This window comes from Brienomyrus brachyistius, chromosome 25 (genome assembly GCF_023856365.1).
Source record: "Brienomyrus brachyistius isolate T26 chromosome 25, BBRACH_0.4, whole genome shotgun sequence".
NCBI classification, from domain to species: Eukaryota; Metazoa; Chordata; class Actinopteri; order Osteoglossiformes; family Mormyridae; genus Brienomyrus; species Brienomyrus brachyistius.
Genome location: NC_064557.1, coordinates 4,955,528 through 4,974,104, shown reverse-complemented (window position 1 = coordinate 4,974,104; position 18,577 = coordinate 4,955,528). Strand labels below are relative to the sequence as shown.

Genomic DNA, 18,577 nt, shown 5'->3' with positions numbered 1-18,577 from the left:
CTTCACACATCGACTCCTTTATGTTTTCCATCCACCAAGCATTTCAATCCCTCCATCAGTAGTTTCCCTGCCCAGTAGCAGGACACAGAACTGCGGCAGGAAAACATGGTTCGGCCCATAATGGGCGGCTGCGATACGGACATCATATAAAACTTAAATGATAAGGAAATGAGAAGCTTTCTGGATGTCACACATCAGCCTATCACATCACAGAAACAAACACAATTCCAACCAATCGTATGGCATTCCTTTTAGAACAGACAGCCCCAGCAAATGAACAACGAGGTTGCGATACGCTACTGTTTTGGCAATGATGAAAGCTCCCTGATATGAGACTTAAAGTGTCAGTGAAGAAGGTAACAGCTCAGCCGCCACAACATCTAGAAAAGGGGATGTTGTTGATAAACAAGGTAAAAAAAAATTGGCGGTGTGGTGGTACGCTTTGCAGTTTAAAGTACACCACATAACAGACAGCACCATAAACTGTGCCGAGAATTAACTTCACAGCATTTCCAGGGTATTTCACCACTCGAAGTCCTGCCATCCATTAGAGCAAGAGGAAGGCAAGTGCATACGGTCACAAACACCAGCAATTAAGGTTTCTGCTTTCAATCTGAAGAAACGCGGGATGAATTACATTCCTTATTGGTTTAAAATGGAATATAGTGTTTTATTTTTCTGTACTGGATGGGCGGCAACTCGGCCAAGAATGTCAAACTCGTCCCCTGGAACGAGCAGAGAGGCAGTTAGAGGGAAAGCCCAGCAACAAACTATACTGTCAATGTTTTCTAGTGTTATGTCCTATCACAAAAAAAGGTTTAGATTTGTATGATTTCCATCCATCCATTTTCTGTTACTGCTTCTCCTGGTCAGGGGGGTCTGGAGCTTATGGGTAGAAGGCAGGGAACGACCCAGGGTGGGGCGCCAACCCATCACAGGGCACAAGGCAGGGAACGACCCAGGATGGGGCGCCAACCCATCACAGGGCACAAGGCAGGGAACGACCCAGGGTGGGGCGCCAACCCCTCACAGGGCACAAGGCAGGGAACGACCCAGGGTGGGGCGCCAACCCCTCACAGGGCACAAGGCAGGGAACGACCCAGGGTGGGGCACCAACCCATCACAGGGCACAAGGCAGGGAACGACCCAGGGTGGGGCGCCAACCCCTCACAGGGCACAAGGCAGGGAACGACCCAGGGTGGGGCACCAACCCATCACAGGGCACAAGGCAGGGAACGACCCAGGGTGGGGTGCCGACCCCTCACAGGGCACAAGGCAGGGAACGACCCAGGGTGGGGCGCCAACCCCTCACAGGGCACAAGGCAGGGAACGACCCAGGATGGGACACCAACCCCTCACAGGGCACAAGGCAGGGACCGACCCAGGGTGGGACACCAACCCCTCACAGGGCACAAGCAGGGAACAATGCATTGCAGGGCACACTCACACACTCACGTGCACACCTATGGTTAATTTGATAAATGCAATTAGCCTCAGCATGTTTCTGGACTGTGGGGGGACCTAGAGGAAACCCCACAGCGACACGGGGAGAACACGCAAACTCCACACACATGGAACCACGGCAGAGACTGGAACCTTAGTCCCACACGTGTGAGGCAACAGTGCTAATCACTTTTTGTATGATTTATTTATGAAAATTAACATTTTAAAATTTCAGTTTGCAGACTATTCGATTTTCGACCATTCGATTCGACCATTTTTATGTTATGATTTAATGGGAATTTTTTTGCAAAAAATGGACCCCTGAAGTATGTAAAATGATGCAAGTTACATTGTAATAAGTATCAATGGCGAATGATATGAAACAGTTATCATAATAAAATGTTTTTCCCCTCCCCCTCCCCATCTGCCCCCAGGGGTACCGACATTGTAAATGATGAACAGCCAGGCTGCCTGGTTGATGCGAAAGAGAATCCCCTGTTTTAGTCGCACCCTCTTCACTGCTCACTTTATAGTGTTTGCCATAAAGATTAAATGAACAGCAGGAGAAAAATAAAGAAAATGAAGCATGAGATCAGTCAACAAATCGGGCACAAACCCTGACACATGAGCCTCGAAGGACGCAGAATTCCTGCTGAAATCAGCCCTGGAGTCTCTATACAACATGGGGGGAGTTAAAGGCCTGGGGATCATGGCCTGAGCACTGTCCAATGAAATGCTGTCTCTCTCTGATCTGTCATTAGGCCCCGCCCCCAAACCGCAGTCATGGCTTCTCAGACATTTAGGTAAGAGGGTACCATATTCACGAAGGTTACTAGCACCCCTGCGTTATCAAATCCAATTATGTAAAAATAACAACTCCCATATAAACATGTATAATTTCTCCCATTGAAGAAAAGATCGATACAAACAAACAAAATAAACTTTTGTGTCCTCTGTAGCTTCATTAATGATCATTGGTCATCTGATTTTGCACAATATTGACACTAATAAAAATGCTTGGTGTCAATATGGCTCTTGGAAACTTGATAAAATGATCATTTGCCATCTGCCTTTACACTATATTAACGCTGGGAAAATGTTGGCCCTCACAGCACAGAAGTAAAGCCAAATGTCAGCGTTCTTTAAAGGTGCTACGATGAACTTATACATATTCATGGCACATCGATGACACAAGTGTATGATCATGTGACCCCCTGAAAGTCCCCCGAAATGCATATGGTGCTGAGAGTACATGAGCAGCGTGGGGACTTGTGTGTGCTGAGTCAGACCGCGGTCATACAGCGATGACAGTTACTCTGTAATGAAACATAATGCTTCAAGGCCGCTCCATAAGAACTTACATGACACTGCCTGGAATTTCCCCAAATTAATAAGCTGAGAAACAGAAAGCTGTCTTTCTTTGTCAATGAGACCATCTGACAACCCCAGTGAAGAGACTGGTCCCCAGTGCTCCCAGCACTTAAATTCCCATTTGTGACCTTTCATAAAAGTGTAGATGGCTCTTGGCTACAAAATCTCAGCTAATATGTTTCACACACAAACAGCATGTAGCTTGTTTAGTCCTAAAAGATGTAACATTAACACCATTTACTGGTTTGTTCCAAACAAAAGAAATTTATTGGAAACTCCCCTGAAATATCCAACTATTTACTTTGTTGATATATTATGTTTGGTAAAGGTTACCCTATTGTTAATTTAGACATTATTTAATGCACTATATGCAGAATGATTGCACTTAATTTGTATTTAAATAATGTGCCTGCATGTCGTAACCTGTTCTGTTTATTATACAGGTATGACACTTATTGTACCAAAAAGTTAAGAACTTAAATTTACAAATGAGAGGCCATTTGGCCCATCAAGCTCGTTTGGGGAGAACTTAACTAATAGCTCAGAGTTGTTACAATCTTATCTAGCTCTGATTTAAAGGACCCCAGGGTTTTAGCTTGCGCTACTCTAGCAGGAAGACTATTCCATACTCTAACTACACGCTGTGTAAAGAATTCCTTCCTCAAATTCGTTTTAAAATGTTCTCCCGCTAATTTCCACTTATGGCCATGACTTCTAGAGTATTAAAGTTCTTCAGGTGCAGGTCACTTTGGGAGAAGGATGCAAAAATAATTCCTGTACCTGTCACGTAGGGCATCAGTGATTTCTAAGGGTTTCTCCTCTCTGGCAAACAGTAAAGAAAAGTCCAGAAAGTCAGAGATAGAAAGATCTCACCGTTTTTAAAACAGTTCTGCCAGACTGATCTTGGATAAAACAATGTATAAATATAGGATACAATTGCCAGTTGCAAACATTAATGCATCCATCCATCTATCCATCCAGAGATACACACATAAACCTCTGCACAGAGTACATAAGCTATTTAATACAGGAAATTCTAGAATGAGCAGCACAACTGATTTTTAGTGTTGCAAATCTGCCCATGGCTGTATCTACGAGGCATATTCTATATGCCTCTCCTATTACTCCTTTATTGCTATTCAGCCAATCGCAAAACGCCTTTATCTCTCCCCTTTTTTGCATTTCGATTCTGATTGGTCAATTTGGTCGCATAAAACTCTATAGTAATTTCTCACACAAGCTCGCACCCGCGCAAAGTGCCACAGGTCCGCGTGAGACAAACCTGGCATCGTCCGCATGGGCAGCAGCCGACAGGTTTACCTGCAATGTGGTACATAAAAATGGGGGTGGGCGGTGGCGGCGCAACGAGCGTATAATACAATTCAACCTGTTTGAATCACTTTCTAGAGTACATAATAAATTTACCCAAACCGTTATACTAACATTAAGCGCTTAATACCAAAAGTCAGTGTTATATAGGACGACGCACTGTTTATTAGCTAAATATTGTGCAGGAAGGCCTTTTCCCTTATTCAGACCTCCGGTTCACCAGCGGAACAAACCCACTGATCGCTTTCACCTACATTACTTTAAGTGCGTCATCTTCTCAGCCCCAAGCTTTAATATGACTCATATCTTTATTGAACTAAGTGTTACTGGTTAAATGCCTTAAAATAGCCCAGAGATGTATGATTGCAATTATGGGCTGTGATTAATTTCCGTATTCCAAGCATATGAAGTACGTTGCCTTCAAATAATAATTGTAGGTTAGCTTTTTTGTTAAATCAGCTATCTCAGCTATTTTGACGCATAAATTCATTTATGAACAGCTTGTCACTGAAGTCGGCCAAACTATAGACTGAGCCTTTATAAAAATATAACGCGGTACTAATACTGTTGCATCTCTCTCTATATAAAAAAGTATATGATTGCTAGTAATTGCCCTAAATATAATTTGATAAATTTAGATTAATAACTTTTTTTAAAAAGTCACTGGTCAGGATCCCGGGGAGTTTCGCCGTGTGGCGGGTGCGGCAAAGCGCTGCGTCTGCGCATGCTCGCCAGGCTGAGCTGACCGTGGACTGCGGCCGCAGCCTTTGGCGCAACTACAGCGCTTAGCCCACATTGTTAATGTCGTTACTGAAAATGGATACCGCATGATAACCTATATCTCTTTCCATCTGTCAAATTATCATTTTGGCTTGAAAACGTTTCTGAGCACTTTATAAAGTTATTTGAAGTAGACGTGAATAAATAACGTACCAGTGCTGGCCAGCGGCTTCTAGGAATCCAAAAACATTTAAAAAAAATAAAATCGATAGAAGCCTTTCCAGTGCAAAACGGACAGTACTTCTAATCCATGCTATACCCATAATAATTGCCCTAGCAGTATAGTTACAACTAATAATAAAGGACAATATATGTTTCTTAATAAATATAATTTAGCCTATATATCATCATTTTTGCAGGAAAAAGTTCAGAGTAAGTTAATGTCCCGGATATCTTACACATGGGTAACGTATGACAATCTAAATATGGCCAAAATAAATACACTGTTCCCTCATAATTATCAGCGGATGACAACGGATAAAAAATGATTTCAGAAAGAGAAAAATAACACATCTTTCTCATTTTTTGACCTGTATAAGCCATCGGATAAATTTAAAGGCGCGTTTACACATCGGAAAAGTGCAACACGACTAACTTCTTCAAATATTTCAGCTGCAATCGGCGTGACGATTTGATTGACTTGATGGGGGGACAGTGTGATATTTAACGGCGGCTTTTGTCGTCATGAGAGAGTAACGCCTGGATGATTCAGAAACGATGGCAGCTTTATCTTAATAAGTTACTTCGAGTAGAGGGACGCGACTCACGTTAGCTGCCTCTCTCATCGCCTACGTAGGATATAAGGAAATGATGGATCATGGCAGTCAGGAGTCGACACTGGCTCTCATCGATGCGCTTTGCCTCCGCTTTTGCGATGCCAGCGCGCACTTAGCGGCGTGGACCGGAGGTTGGAGGTCATGAGCGGTATCATCACCTACAGGTTTGATTTCAGGAGATGTTACTGCAGAAGCAACCGGCGTCTCTTGCTATCAATAATTAATCCGTCCCTGGAGCGGCGGGCAAGGGTGAGAGAGAGCGCAGCTCCGGAGATCGCCGTTTTGCCAGCAGTCGTCGGCGCATCATGTCACTATCGGAAAGCTCGCCGAGAAGGTCTGATGAGGAAGACAAAGGAGGATGAAGGTGGGAAAGGGAGCGGGAGAGGTAGAGGAGGTATATAATGAAGTTGAGTGGGAAAGGACTGTGTGCTATCGTCTCAAGCAGCCTTCTCTTCGTGTGCGCCTTGGGCGCAGCTGCGGTGGGATTCAGATGCATCTCCCTGGGCTCCGAAGTGAAAGTGCATTTCCACCTGGGCACGGCGGCCGGAGCTTTTTACTCGGGAATACTGGTTGGACTCGGGCAGTCGTTTCTGGGGGTCGCCTGGCTCTGCTGCAAAGGCATGCCAAGAAGGCGGAATTTCTTCCTCCTGGGTATCCTGGTGTTCATCCTGGGAGTGCTCACCGCCTTCTCCGGCGCCGTGGTGGACGGCGACACGGTGTCCCTGGTGGAACGCAAATATTCCCACTATTGCCTGGACTCGCTGGATCCCATTTGCGAGCGGTTGAAGGATTACCAGCGCAGTTTGGTCATATCGACAGTCCTGAACACGCTGGAGTGCCTGTTAGGGTTATTGAACTTGGTGATCATCAAGAGGTATAAAACGGCGCAGTTTTACCGGCGGAGACTCACTCATCGGCAAAGCGTTGGGGCGATAGTTTACAGCGAGGAGCAGGACCTGAACTTGTCAGAATTCCAACCGGTTTCTTATATTAATCTGGGAGTGTTTCCCGTGTATGATGAGGCAGGTGGGGAAGTACAAAGCGGAGGCCACCCATCGATCGACCTCCCGGGATATTCGACCACAGACCCCGAAATAAATCACTCTTATCCGTTTTCGTACCCACTTCCTAACGAGCTGCCGCCTGCGTATGAAGACGTTTTCCCCGCGCAAGCGAGCAACAAATAGTCGGTAAAAGTTGGGACGCGGTTCTCTAAGGTGCGCACTGACAATCACGGATTGCTGTTAAAATTCACTTACCTTTAGCCATCAGTACCGAGGCTACAAAAGTCTTTGCCCCCATCTTCCCAAAACGGAAATATCCTTCTTCCACCAAAACCCACAGAAGGTACACATTTTATCTTTCCTAAATGTAGTCAAATTGATTTCAGCAAATATAAACAAAATACGTTAACTATCTTTAAAGTACACATCTACTCTACCGGCATATAGCCGTTTAAATGGTAATAAATCACTGGACATTAAATGCTGCCCAAGTATAACAGTAATAAATGTACGCACGCTTGGTGTAAAAAACTGCATATATCTTAAATTCATGCTTTAAAAATCATATTATTCATAGACGATCTGTCTCATTATATAATATAATACAATATGATATAATATAAAAATAGAAACTCAGATCGACCACAGATATGCAAAACTCGTGTATCACAAAGTACGAAGAATTGCTCTGTAACCAGAAATGAATTTGAAATATGTGTAAAAGAAGCGATGAGCAACATTTCATATTCAAGCCATGTGTCACTTCTGGAACGTTACAAGCTCCGATTGCGTTTGTCAGAAAAGCCGCGTCAGCATTTTGTAAAGGTTCTGCCTACCCCCCCCCCCCCCCCCCCCCCCAAACGGGACATCTTCACCTTAGATCTCTTTGAGGGACTGCTGAGGTGTCCTGCCATTTTCAGAGACGACCTTTCCAGGCCTACAACATTTCTCTCTCACTGTGTATACCTATTTTTAATTTGTGTACTCAGAAAGAGAAATTTCCGCTTTACTGGAAATACATGAAGCTGAATATTTGTACTCGGATGTATTTGCACTTTACTGCTCTCAGATCTGTTTGCAGCTGTAGCAGGTGTAACGGGACTCTGAATAATAAAATCAATATTTGGCTGTACTTCCCGGATATACTGCAAGATACCTCCAGGGTTTTGCATTGTTACGGAATTTGATTTTGCACGTCTGACCAGCTTTGACTTCTTGGGATGTCCGTTTGTAAAATAGTTTCTCCGGATTTGTGGAACACCTCTTACATTTTAACAGATATGGATGTCAAGTTGATTTTGCCACCTTTCAGATCTCCTCTAATTAAAACGGATCAAATCTGTGTAGTCTGAACTTTGCTGCCTGGTTTAAGAGCTTCCCGCTATTTAATATGAATTTGGGATTCCTGGAGATTAAGCGGTAAACTGCTGTGAATCAAAGCATGTATCTGTGGATTTGGACGATGCGTTGTCTACAATACCGTGGTTAAACAGCAAATTTTTAATATCGAAGAAGCAACAAAGAGGTTACTGTCTAAATTCCCATTGCTTGTATAATGGTCCATACAGCCCACACAAATAAAACCGCAGAGAATTAAATGTAAGCGAAGACGCTATTGCCCATCTCGGGGAACCAATCAAACTGGTCCTTTAACTGTGGAATGGTGACGTCACTCCCCATGGTCGGGGTTTGGTGATCTCGAGAGTGCTGCAAGTCAAATAATTACTTAATATGTTTGATGTATCCTCACGTAAATGAATAGAAAATGCTCATTTTCGTTTGCTCAGGCTGCAAACATGACAGTCTAGTGTACTACACACCACGATGCTGTAGGTATTCTGGGACAAGCGCAGTTAGTGAGACTTGTTTTGCAATTGATCAACTAAGATAATGTGTTTCCAGCTTATCACCTGGGTTTTTCTGCAGTGGCTTGGAGGATGGTGGGTTTTTTGGGGTCCAAATCAGAGGAAGACGAGTTTCCCTCCGTGTCATTTGTAGAAATAATTTCATTTGTAAAAAGTGATTTCAGTCAAAAGTGTATTAGGATACAAAAATCCATAATATCCAACATCCTGTCTCTGTGTTAAATACCCAGAGATAAACATTTTTCTCTACCTCCCAGATTCTGTCTTCCTCAACTCTCCAGAAAAGAGTTCTAGGATTGGTAGCGTTCTACTTGGAACAGTGATGTGATCTTCTACACACCAGGCACCATATATGGTTTTACTTAGAATCTTACACTAGACAGTGAGGTGTCCAGCGACTCTCTCTCTCTCCAATTGCTTATGAGGGACTGTCACAAACCCAGCAGGAAACCCAGGAAGACTGTCGTTAAACCTACGTTTCTATCTGCTAAACGCCGATTAGATTCCCTGCTGGTGCAACAGCACATGAAACAAAACCTGTCTCGCTGTGTGATATGCAGAGAGATTCTATACCACTAATTACCGACGTGATTGTGTCCATTATAGTTTATTCTGAATATAATGTACTGCCTGCAAATAGCGTCAGACTCCTAGTTATGGAATGGATAACAAACTCTATGCTAAGTTAAATCATTGCTTTATGAATTTCTGATCAATGCTTTCATTTTCTGAATCAAGTTCCTAGCTGGTTACAATATGAAGAACCTCAAAACTATATCTTCATCTCACAAGAAATTGATGTTTTATCCACGACTAGAAATTTCGACCCAGTGGTTATGTGAATCAGCGATACGCTGCGCCGTGAAGATCTTGATCTTTGTTAGCCGTATAACATTCTTTGTCCGGGTGATTTTTCACGCACTGTGATGGCAGGTCCTGCTAGGTTGACTTCTGGCCTCTGCTTAGACAGTCACCCAGAGCAATGCTGGCTGTTGTCCAAGGTCTTGACTCTAAGGGCACAGTCTTGTCAGTCAAGAGAGATATGAGTGGAGTGTCCATTATTCAGCCATTACTGAGGCATAATGGGCAGTTAATTTCTTAATGCGGTATTGTGCTGCCCTGTGTGTGTTGGTTTTATACACGTGTGATCAGTCTCACATTACAAAAAAAGTGACATTTTCTAGCACTGGAATTTCCTCTGTTTTTCTTCAAACTTGGAGTTAACAGACCCCCGATTGTAGAGATGATTCTAAGGAGTCTGGGGGCCCAAGACAAAAAGCAAAGACCCCCATAGGGCTCTGAAACCCCCCCCCCCACACACACACACACACACATGGAAACATTTATTACCATTATTTTAGACTGAAGTCTAAACTGATAATATCAACAAAGAGAATTTAATAAACACAAGTCATTTATTTTCACTTTTATGAAAAGCAGGATGCACAAATAAACCAGATTTGTTACTAGGCAATAAGTGGCCCTTATGGGCTCTCCTTCAGCCTCAGGGCCCCAGGCAATTCCCTGCCTTGCCAGTCCTGTCACTATGCCTCTGCCTGGCTCAAATCATATATCAATAAGCTCAATAGCCATATTTTCACTTGTAGTGTTGCTTTTCCTCTACATATTTAAAGATTTGTCAGTAAGGATCATCCTTCTGGGGATCTGTTGTTGGTCAGTTGGCAAAACCTGGAAGCTTATCGTGTAACAGGGAATAGCATCGCAGTGCGTTTCAGTTTTAAGTATAGTTTGAGTCCAGCCATTAACATAAGTACCCTTCTTCACAACCTAATAAGTTCCCAAGAGCCTTATTTTCTAAAATAAGGCATTGCTAACCACGTAAAAGCTATGCTTTCCTCCAATTTACGTCAACTCTGCTTCTACAGGATCTTTCAAAACGTTACACCAATTACAGTGGATTCTATATGTAAAAGTAAAAATAACAAATATATAAGGCTTTCGGCATTTGCGGACTAAAGTCGGGCAATAAAACAGAGTTGGTGAATCCGGCCTGTAACTGTGTGGTTTTATTTCGAAGTTTGACATGGTCGAGATGCTCATTAGCCAATAGGTGTTACTGCCTTAGTTTAAGAATGGAGAGTTTCATTAGCACAGTGATACCTGCTTCTCTTGTTGTCTGAGACTGAGAAATGATCTGTGCTCGTGTGGACTAACTCATTAGCGATTGTCCAATGTGCTGCTCTTCCACATTTCAAATCGCTGATAGCGAACTGAATGAATTTTATACACGTTTTTTTTTTTCCTAATGAAATATGATTGAGTCTATGGTAGAGAGTGGTCACCACTGGCTGGGCTAGTGGGTCATGTGATGAAATGGGAAGAATGTCGGAGGAACCCTTTCCCAGAAGACAGTATGCCTTGGGGGTCTTTCGGATGGGGACACAAGAAAATAAAGAAAACAGCCTTATTATTTAAGATATTAAAAATCTGATATGTTCACGGCTTCCTCACTGCTGTTACAGAGTGAAAAGGAAAAGAACATGGTTGTTAATGGTGCCTGCAAATGAAGGATGGGATGACATATCTGTGGCTTTGCTGCCTTTGTAACACCCTTGGATGGTGAACGGTACGGCCGGCTCTGAAATCCATCCCATTTGTTCACCTGGAGAGTCTATTGTGCAGCTGTGAGAAGTGACTTCAAACACTGGAATTTGTTTTTCGGGGAGCTGGCTGATGTGCTGAATTTTGATTGAATTCTTCAACGAAAGTTGAGACTCTTAAGTGAAGTAAAGCCGTTCAGCAGATCCAGAATTAGATAGATTTACATATAATTGCCTATAAACTGTTGGTCACCCAGAGCACACAGTTGAATCAACGCAGAGAGATTGTGCTGCTGTGTAGTGAAAGAGAAGACTTTCCTGACCTTCTTTGGCTGTGTAGCAGCCCTCGTCTGGCTGTCATGCTCAATCCCAGCCCCTTTGCAGGATGGTTAGCTATTTAATTGGCCAGAAAATTCCCCACCCGAAACCTAACAGTCCCATCCCAGCATCAATAAATGAACTTAAAGCTGAATTCTCCATCTATTTTTGGATTCTCAGCAAGCACAACGCTGGCTTTTCAAACATGATGTGCATCACTGAGTAATTCCATAAAAAGCACCTTTACGTTATCCTTTCCATACAGAGTTCTTACTCAAATGTGAGACTGATACAGATGCTTTGGAATTCCCACCTGACCCAGCTGAGTTCGTCTGGACTCTACGGAACATTCTAGGGAAAACAGCTTGTTTCTATGGAAGCCTATAGTAATTGAGGGCCTGTCTCAGAGAAGGGTGGGGGAGTCCATCCACCCGGCTTGTGCAAAAGGGGGTACATGATTGCGATGCCCGCCGTTGCCAGGGGAGACCTATGAGCAGGCATCTGCCGATGGAGGAGCGGGCGTAGCGGGGGAGGGAGAGGAGGTGTCGGATGACGAGGGGAGACGCTTGTCACGGGAGAGTTTGGCCGGCCCATCCCCCGATCACAGCGATGATTCAATCACTGCCTCGGATCAGTCAGAGATCTGGCAGGAGTCAAGCTCTTATATCCCTGCAGTCCACAGACCAGCAACACCATAAGAAATGTGTATGAATCAGCCCCCCCATTGAGGAAACGTGTTGCTAGAACATCAGAGCATCTCTGCAGACCCACGGTAGGGTCCCCTTCCCCAGGTCTGTCGCACGTAACTCCTGAGTCTGAGACTAAATTACTGAACTGGGCCCCCATGATGCACAACCCCTCCTACATGGGACCTCTGCTGCCCCCACCCCATGAAGCACTCAAAACTGACTGAATCTGGCAATGAAAATCTGGACCCAAATGCTGCCTAGAGGTCCGAGCTTCCTGAGAATGGCTCTGAATTAACACAGCCCTAATTCCATCCATCCATCCATTCATGCATCCATCCATCCACATTTGATGATCAATTGCTTTGATCATCCATCACAGTAAAAAAAAAAAAGCATTATAAAGCTGGCCATGGTCCTACATATTTGAAGGAATAATCCTGTGAATTGTAAAATAGAGGCCTTCCTTTTTTCAGTCATGTGACTTTAAACTTTTGCGATACAGATGGTCCATTTGGTTGAATTGAAACTGGTCACTGAGAAAGAAATGAAACCCAGAACTGAAATGGAAATGATTTACGATGCGATCGTTCATTTTGAAAAAAAAAATCTGCTTCACAACATCTGAGCAATGGGATATTGAGCTGTGGGTCACGGACTCCGTTCTGCATAAGCTGTGCTCGACATCATTTTTATTACCGCAGCAACTCAGGTCTCTTCTGTTAATTTACAAGTAAAAGACTCTCAGCACAACCTGTAAGCTGGGAGCGAGTGATCAGTGGCTGGATGAATGGCAGCTTCGATGATTTTGTCTTGGCAGTTACAGCATCCAGCTGAACTCTTTCATTTTCAAGGCTGCTTCCATGAACGGGATGCTGTTTAACTGGGAAGGAGGTACATGTGGGCGGCCATGTGACCACCCCTCTATATCTTGATTTGTGCCACCTGTTCCTCATCCCTGTAATCCCAGACCCAAGTCGATAGACTATTTTGCTAGTGTAGCAAGGCAGTATCAATGTGCCTCACTCCTGCTGGAATGAGCTCGCTTTCGTTTGTGTGTGTGTTCTTCTGTGTGTTTTTGTCTGCTGTGCAGACTGGCATCTCTCACACATGCTACGAAAAGGAGACTAATGGCAAATAAAATCTCTCCCGGACTGCCAGTGCCCCTGAGACACACAGGCTTTCCCATAAATCCCTACGCAAAGATCCAGGCCTGAATCAGATTCTGCTCCCTAAACCACTTCTGACAAGACTCGACGTTAGAATAAACCTTTTTAAAATGTCAGAATACTTTTCAAGCCGACTCCGGCGGAAGAAACTCAGGATACCCCCCAGCTCACATTCTAGTCACAATGCCTCCAGGCCCCCCAACACAAGAAGTGATACCGACCGTCCACAATCAGGGATATTCTTGGATAATACATTACCTTTGACAGCGCCACCGGATCACAGGTTTGCCCCCAGAAAGCAGCCAATGTTGATATAGCTAGGAAGCTGAAACACTGAATGAGAGGACAGCACATTTGTCGTGGGGGTGAGAGGGTGAATGACTCTTCAGAGGTGTTTGTTTCCTGTCATCTCACGTCTTTATCGTGAGCTTTCAGATCTGCTGGATTACAGCCGGAATTAGAATTTAGTGATTCTTAACACGCCACAGCACACAGTGCACAACAATGAAATGCATCCTCTGCATTTAACCCACATGTGACTTTCGTGACATAGCAGGGGGCAGCTAATTCAGCGCCCGGGGAGCAGGGCTTGGGGGCGGCACCTTGCTCAGGGTACCTCAGTGGTGCCTTGCTGGTCAGGATTCGAACCTGCAATCTTTCAATCACAAGTGCGCTTCCCTGACCATCAGGCCACCGCTGCCTCCCTCTGAGAGATGGAAAGGCACCTGTAATAACACGAAAAGCCACATTCTTTCCCAGCCTTGGCCACACATGTGCCATTTCTACCCACAATGCACCTCTCCCGCAGCTGGATAGCAGATGGAATGGTCTGGAGACAGTCAAGGCAGCTGTAATAATGCTAACACCACCTTCTTTCTAGCCCTTGGCTGCACATGTGCCATTTCTACCCACAATGCACCTCTCCCTTAGCTGGATAGCAGCTGCAATGGTCTGGAGACAGACAAGGCAGCTGTAATAAAACTAAAACTACCTTCAGTCTAACCCTTGGTCACACGTTTGCCATTTGTACCCACAATGCACCTCTCCCACCGCTGGATTACAGTTAGAATCACATGGGGACAGACAAGGCAGATGTCACAGTACTAAAACCACTTTCTCTCTCATGTGCCATTTCTACCCACGATGCCCTTCTCCTAGGTGCCACATGTGCCGATTGCCTTTTAATGCGGGGAAGAGGGCTCCTCCTACTCTTCTTGGTCTGTGATTGTCTCTCCCAGCCAGGAGTGCTATGCTGGGAGATCCTGCTTCACTGTGCTCACGTCTTGATATACGTTAGCTAGTTTCCCCCACGGATACCTGCTCCCTAGAGTCTCTGTAAGCATCGGTTATTGGTAAGAATCATATGATGACAACAGGCAGCCTATGGGTTAACTTATAGCAAAGTATCTAGCTCATTCTCCCAGAGCAGCTTGCTGTTGTACCCGAGAGAATGTCATTCAATCTATATCACTTGGTTAAAATACAATAACTGACTATAAATAGATAGTGTAAAACTAGAAAATTTGCAAATTGCACTGAGCGACCTAATTAAAATAATGTGTGATGTCACTGAGACTGGTTAATTGATGCATTGAGATTGGACAATTCTAGGGTGAATCAGGAGAACTCCTGGTTTGTCCTAGAATCCTGATTGTCAGTTGGTAATGAGGCCAGGCTGGTGGCGATGAAGAGGCCCAGGCAGGTGGCGATGAAGAGGTCAGGCAGGCGATGAAGAGGCCAGGCAGGTGATGAAGAGGTCAGGCAGGTGGCGAAGAGGTCAGGCAGGTGGCGATGAGGCCAGGCAGGTGATGAAGAGGTCAGGCAGGTGGCGATGAGGTCAGGCAGGTGGCGATGAGGCCCGGCAGGTGATGAAGAGGCCCGGCAGGTGGCGATGAGGCCCGGCAGGTGGCGATGAGGCCAGGCAGGTGATATTCTCAGACGGCAAAAAATTTACAGAAACTTGTCAATGTGTTTTGGAGATTAAGAAACATCACACAAATAAACAGAGGTGGAGGGTTTTGATGAGGTGCCTTGACTCCTTCTTGGGGTTGGCCTTGGTAGTCGGTGTTTTCCATCTGCAGCACGCGTTTGGTACCAGAGAGCCTCACAAGTTTAATCCACCAGTTCACCGCTAATAGCCTTGCGTAACACGCCAGCAAGCAAGTGTTTTACGCATCTTCTAAACCACACACCCCTCCTTCTTTTAAACGATTGCTTTCAACATGCCATCTCGACAAGAAATGATTGCTTGAAATTGGCCGGGCAGAGGCGAGGAGAGCCAACAATGTGCGATAAAGCTTGCCGGAGCTAATCTGTATGCCTTAGCGAACACTCTGAAAAGCAAAACTCAATAAACTCCCTTCAGTGCGTTTTGAGTAAAATCCCATTCTCTTTTGTTTTTAGATAAGGCTGACGGAACGGCCTTAAACATTGTGTGTCGACTTGGGCAGAGTCAGAAGCAGTGAATCGCAGATGATTCTAAATTAAGTCCTTTCCGATTAATTAGATGCAAGGTCACTCTTGTCCCTTGTGGGATGTCAACCGAGAGGGGAGCACGCTTGCCCACTTCTGCTGACCCGGCGAACGGTCAACGCTCAATGGTCACATGACCATGGTACAGCGGCTCCGTGGATGGTGCTCAAGTCTCTGGGGTGGTGAGTTTTAGCTCCAAGCCCGGCTCTGCATTTTGAGTTTCTTTATTTGCATGGCTTGTGCCAGATGTGCAGTTTAGGTTGACTAATGTCTTCAAACTTTTGATTGTGCACATATGGGCCAAGCCATGACCGGACAACCTATACGCTGGCTTGAGCCCAGTGATGTAGTCTAGGCTCCAGATTCACTGTAAATCCATTCTGCATAAGTTTATAGGTTATAGAAATTTCACAGATGGCTACATAGAATATCTTTGCTTGCCATGCTTATAAGAGGGGAAAGAACTGAGGGATTCAGCTAACAGCCACTGTTTGACAGCATCATTCTCTCGGCTGTCTGTCAGCTGTCTCATTGCTAGGGGCCACTGCAGCGTCAGTGCACTGACAAGCAACCAGCCTTGTGATGGCCATTAGCTGCTCACTGGACCCCTCTACTACAGGAGGACTGATCACTCTCAGTCAGGTATCTAAGATATGGGTATCCCTATTCGGTAATCCCCCCCCCCCATGACCCCCCAATCACCATCATTGTTACTCCCTTCTTATCTACCAGAAGTGAGGACTAACTCCTTGTGCCAGGACGAGGAGTGTCTAACTCAGTGTTTTCTCAGCTATAACTGGTTCATGCCTATAAATGTAATTATCGGGCTGCTGCATGGGTTTCCTCCAGTTAGTCTGGTTTCCTCCCATAATCCAAATTTGTGCAGCCAGGCTAATCGGCTAATGGGGGCCCCGCAGGGGGTCAGTGGTCTCCTCTGTTTTTTTATTCCCACTTATTCCCACTATTCTTACCACCATGTGCCCTTACGTTGCTCTGTGCAGCTTTTGCAGGTAAGCATGTTCCTATGTTTTGTATTTTAACAAAAGGCATGCAAAATAAAACAGGTGTTTTACAACTCTGTGCGCCTTGCCGCTTAACAAACACTGGTTTTAATTAATAGGGTGATATCATACAAGATGGTTATTGGTTACAGAAGTAAAACGCAAGCCCCTCCCTTGTTGACCGAGGATTACGTTGAACTCGGGAAAATCAGGATGTACTTTTCACACACACACACACACGGGGGGAGGGGGGTTGCATGTGTTTGTCTTTGTGGGAACTTCCCATTATCCATTGTATGCAATGATCATCAACCACCAAAGCACATAAAAGCTGATAACAAACAAACAAACAAAGAGCTGACACTGTGTCGCTTTTTGTAAACAGAATATAATTCTTTCAGTATTAATTATATTTGTTGTGACGTTCTGTGAAAACACACACAGATACAGAGGGACGGAGCCAACCGCTGGCGTGCCTGGAAGTGCTTATCACCCCTCTCCCGTCACCCGCGCTGCTGCTCTCTCCCGCGACTCGGCAGGAGTGAGTCCCTAGTGGGCCGCTCTCTCCCGAGACTCGGCAGGAGTGAGTCCCTAGTGGGCCGCTCTCTCCCGAGACTCGGCAGGAGTGAGTCCCGAGTGGGCCGCTCTCTCCCGCGACTCGGCAGGAGTGAGTCCCGAGTGGGCCGCTCTCTCCCGCGACTCGGCAGGAGTGAGTCCCGAGTGGGCCGCTCTCTCCCGCGACTCGGCAGGAGTGAGTCCCGAGTGGGCCGCTCTCTCCCGCGACTCTGCATTAGTGAGTCCCGAGTGGGCCGCTCTCTCCCGCGACTCGGCAGGAGTGAGTCCCGAGTGGGCCGCTCTCTCCCGCGACTCGGCAGGAGTGAGTCCCGAGTGGGCCGCTCTCTCCCGCGACTCGGCAGGAGTGAGTCCCGAGTGGGCCGCTCTCTCCCGCGACTCGGCAGGAGTGAGTCCCGAGTGGGCCGCTCTCGTCCGCGACTCGGCAGTAGTGAGTCCCGAGTGGGCCGCTCTCGTCCGCGACTCGGCAGTAGTGAGTCCCGAGTGGGCCGCTCTCTCCCGCGACTCGGCAGGAGTGAGTCCCGAGTGGGCCGCTCTCTCCCGCGACTCTGCATTAGTGAGTCCCGAGTGGGCCGCTCTCTCCCGCGACTCGGCAGGAGTGAGTCCCGAGTGGGCCGCTCTCTCCCGCGACTCTGCATTAGTGAGTCCCGAGTGGGCCGCTCTCTCCCGCGACTCGGCAGTAGTGAGTCCCGAGTGGGCCGCTCTCTCTTCTTCAGGAAGGCCCCTTTAAAATAGAACACAGAGTCCTAAAAAGCCGTGATACACAGCTGTGAAAGTTAAACAAAAGCTGGACTACCGGAGTATGATCCTGCTCTGGAATCACAGATCACTGCAGTGCAGCTCTGTTTACACTGTATACACTGTGCCTTTGAGCTCCAGATCCTGGAAGAGCGACCTTAATCCAAGGCATTTATCTCAGGTCCCAAAGTTCGCCGTGTTTCCTGGATTTAGGTCCTGCTAATCTCTTCATTCATTTAATTACTTAACAATTATCAGGCCAAATTCTGCCTCTGATTTCCTCTATTCTGCTGCTTCTTCACCCTTCATTTCTTTACTCTTTTTAATCTCTACAGCTGGACGCCAAGCGTTCAGTGAGTCTCATTGGTTCTGCTTTGGCTCTGGTCCAGGAGAGATGTCTGTGCTACATTCACATGGTGCTGAAGTACAACATGAGTGAGTTTTAATTCCCGTATTTGTCTCTTATATTTGGACCTGGATTAAAAGGCTGC

The 18,577-nt window shown here is 45.8% G+C and overlaps 1 protein-coding gene across 1 annotated transcript; it reads left to right on the top strand.

Moving 5' to 3' along the window:
* Positions 1–5,762: 5,762 nt before the first annotated feature.
* LOC125720622 (transmembrane protein 271-like) lies at positions 5,763–7,249 on the top strand. The gene has a single exon (XM_048996270.1). The coding sequence runs from the start codon at positions 6,101–6,103 to the stop codon at positions 6,884–6,886; it is 786 nt and encodes a 261-aa protein (XP_048852227.1). The 5' UTR covers positions 5,763–6,100; the 3' UTR covers positions 6,887–7,249.
* Positions 7,250–18,577: the final 11,328 nt, after the last annotated feature.

Excerpts from the sequence above, each read along its gene's own strand:
- LOC125720622 (XM_048996270.1), top strand. The coding sequence starts at position 6,101 with ATGAAGTTGAGTGGGAAAGGACTGTGTGCTATCGTCTCAAGCAGCCTT.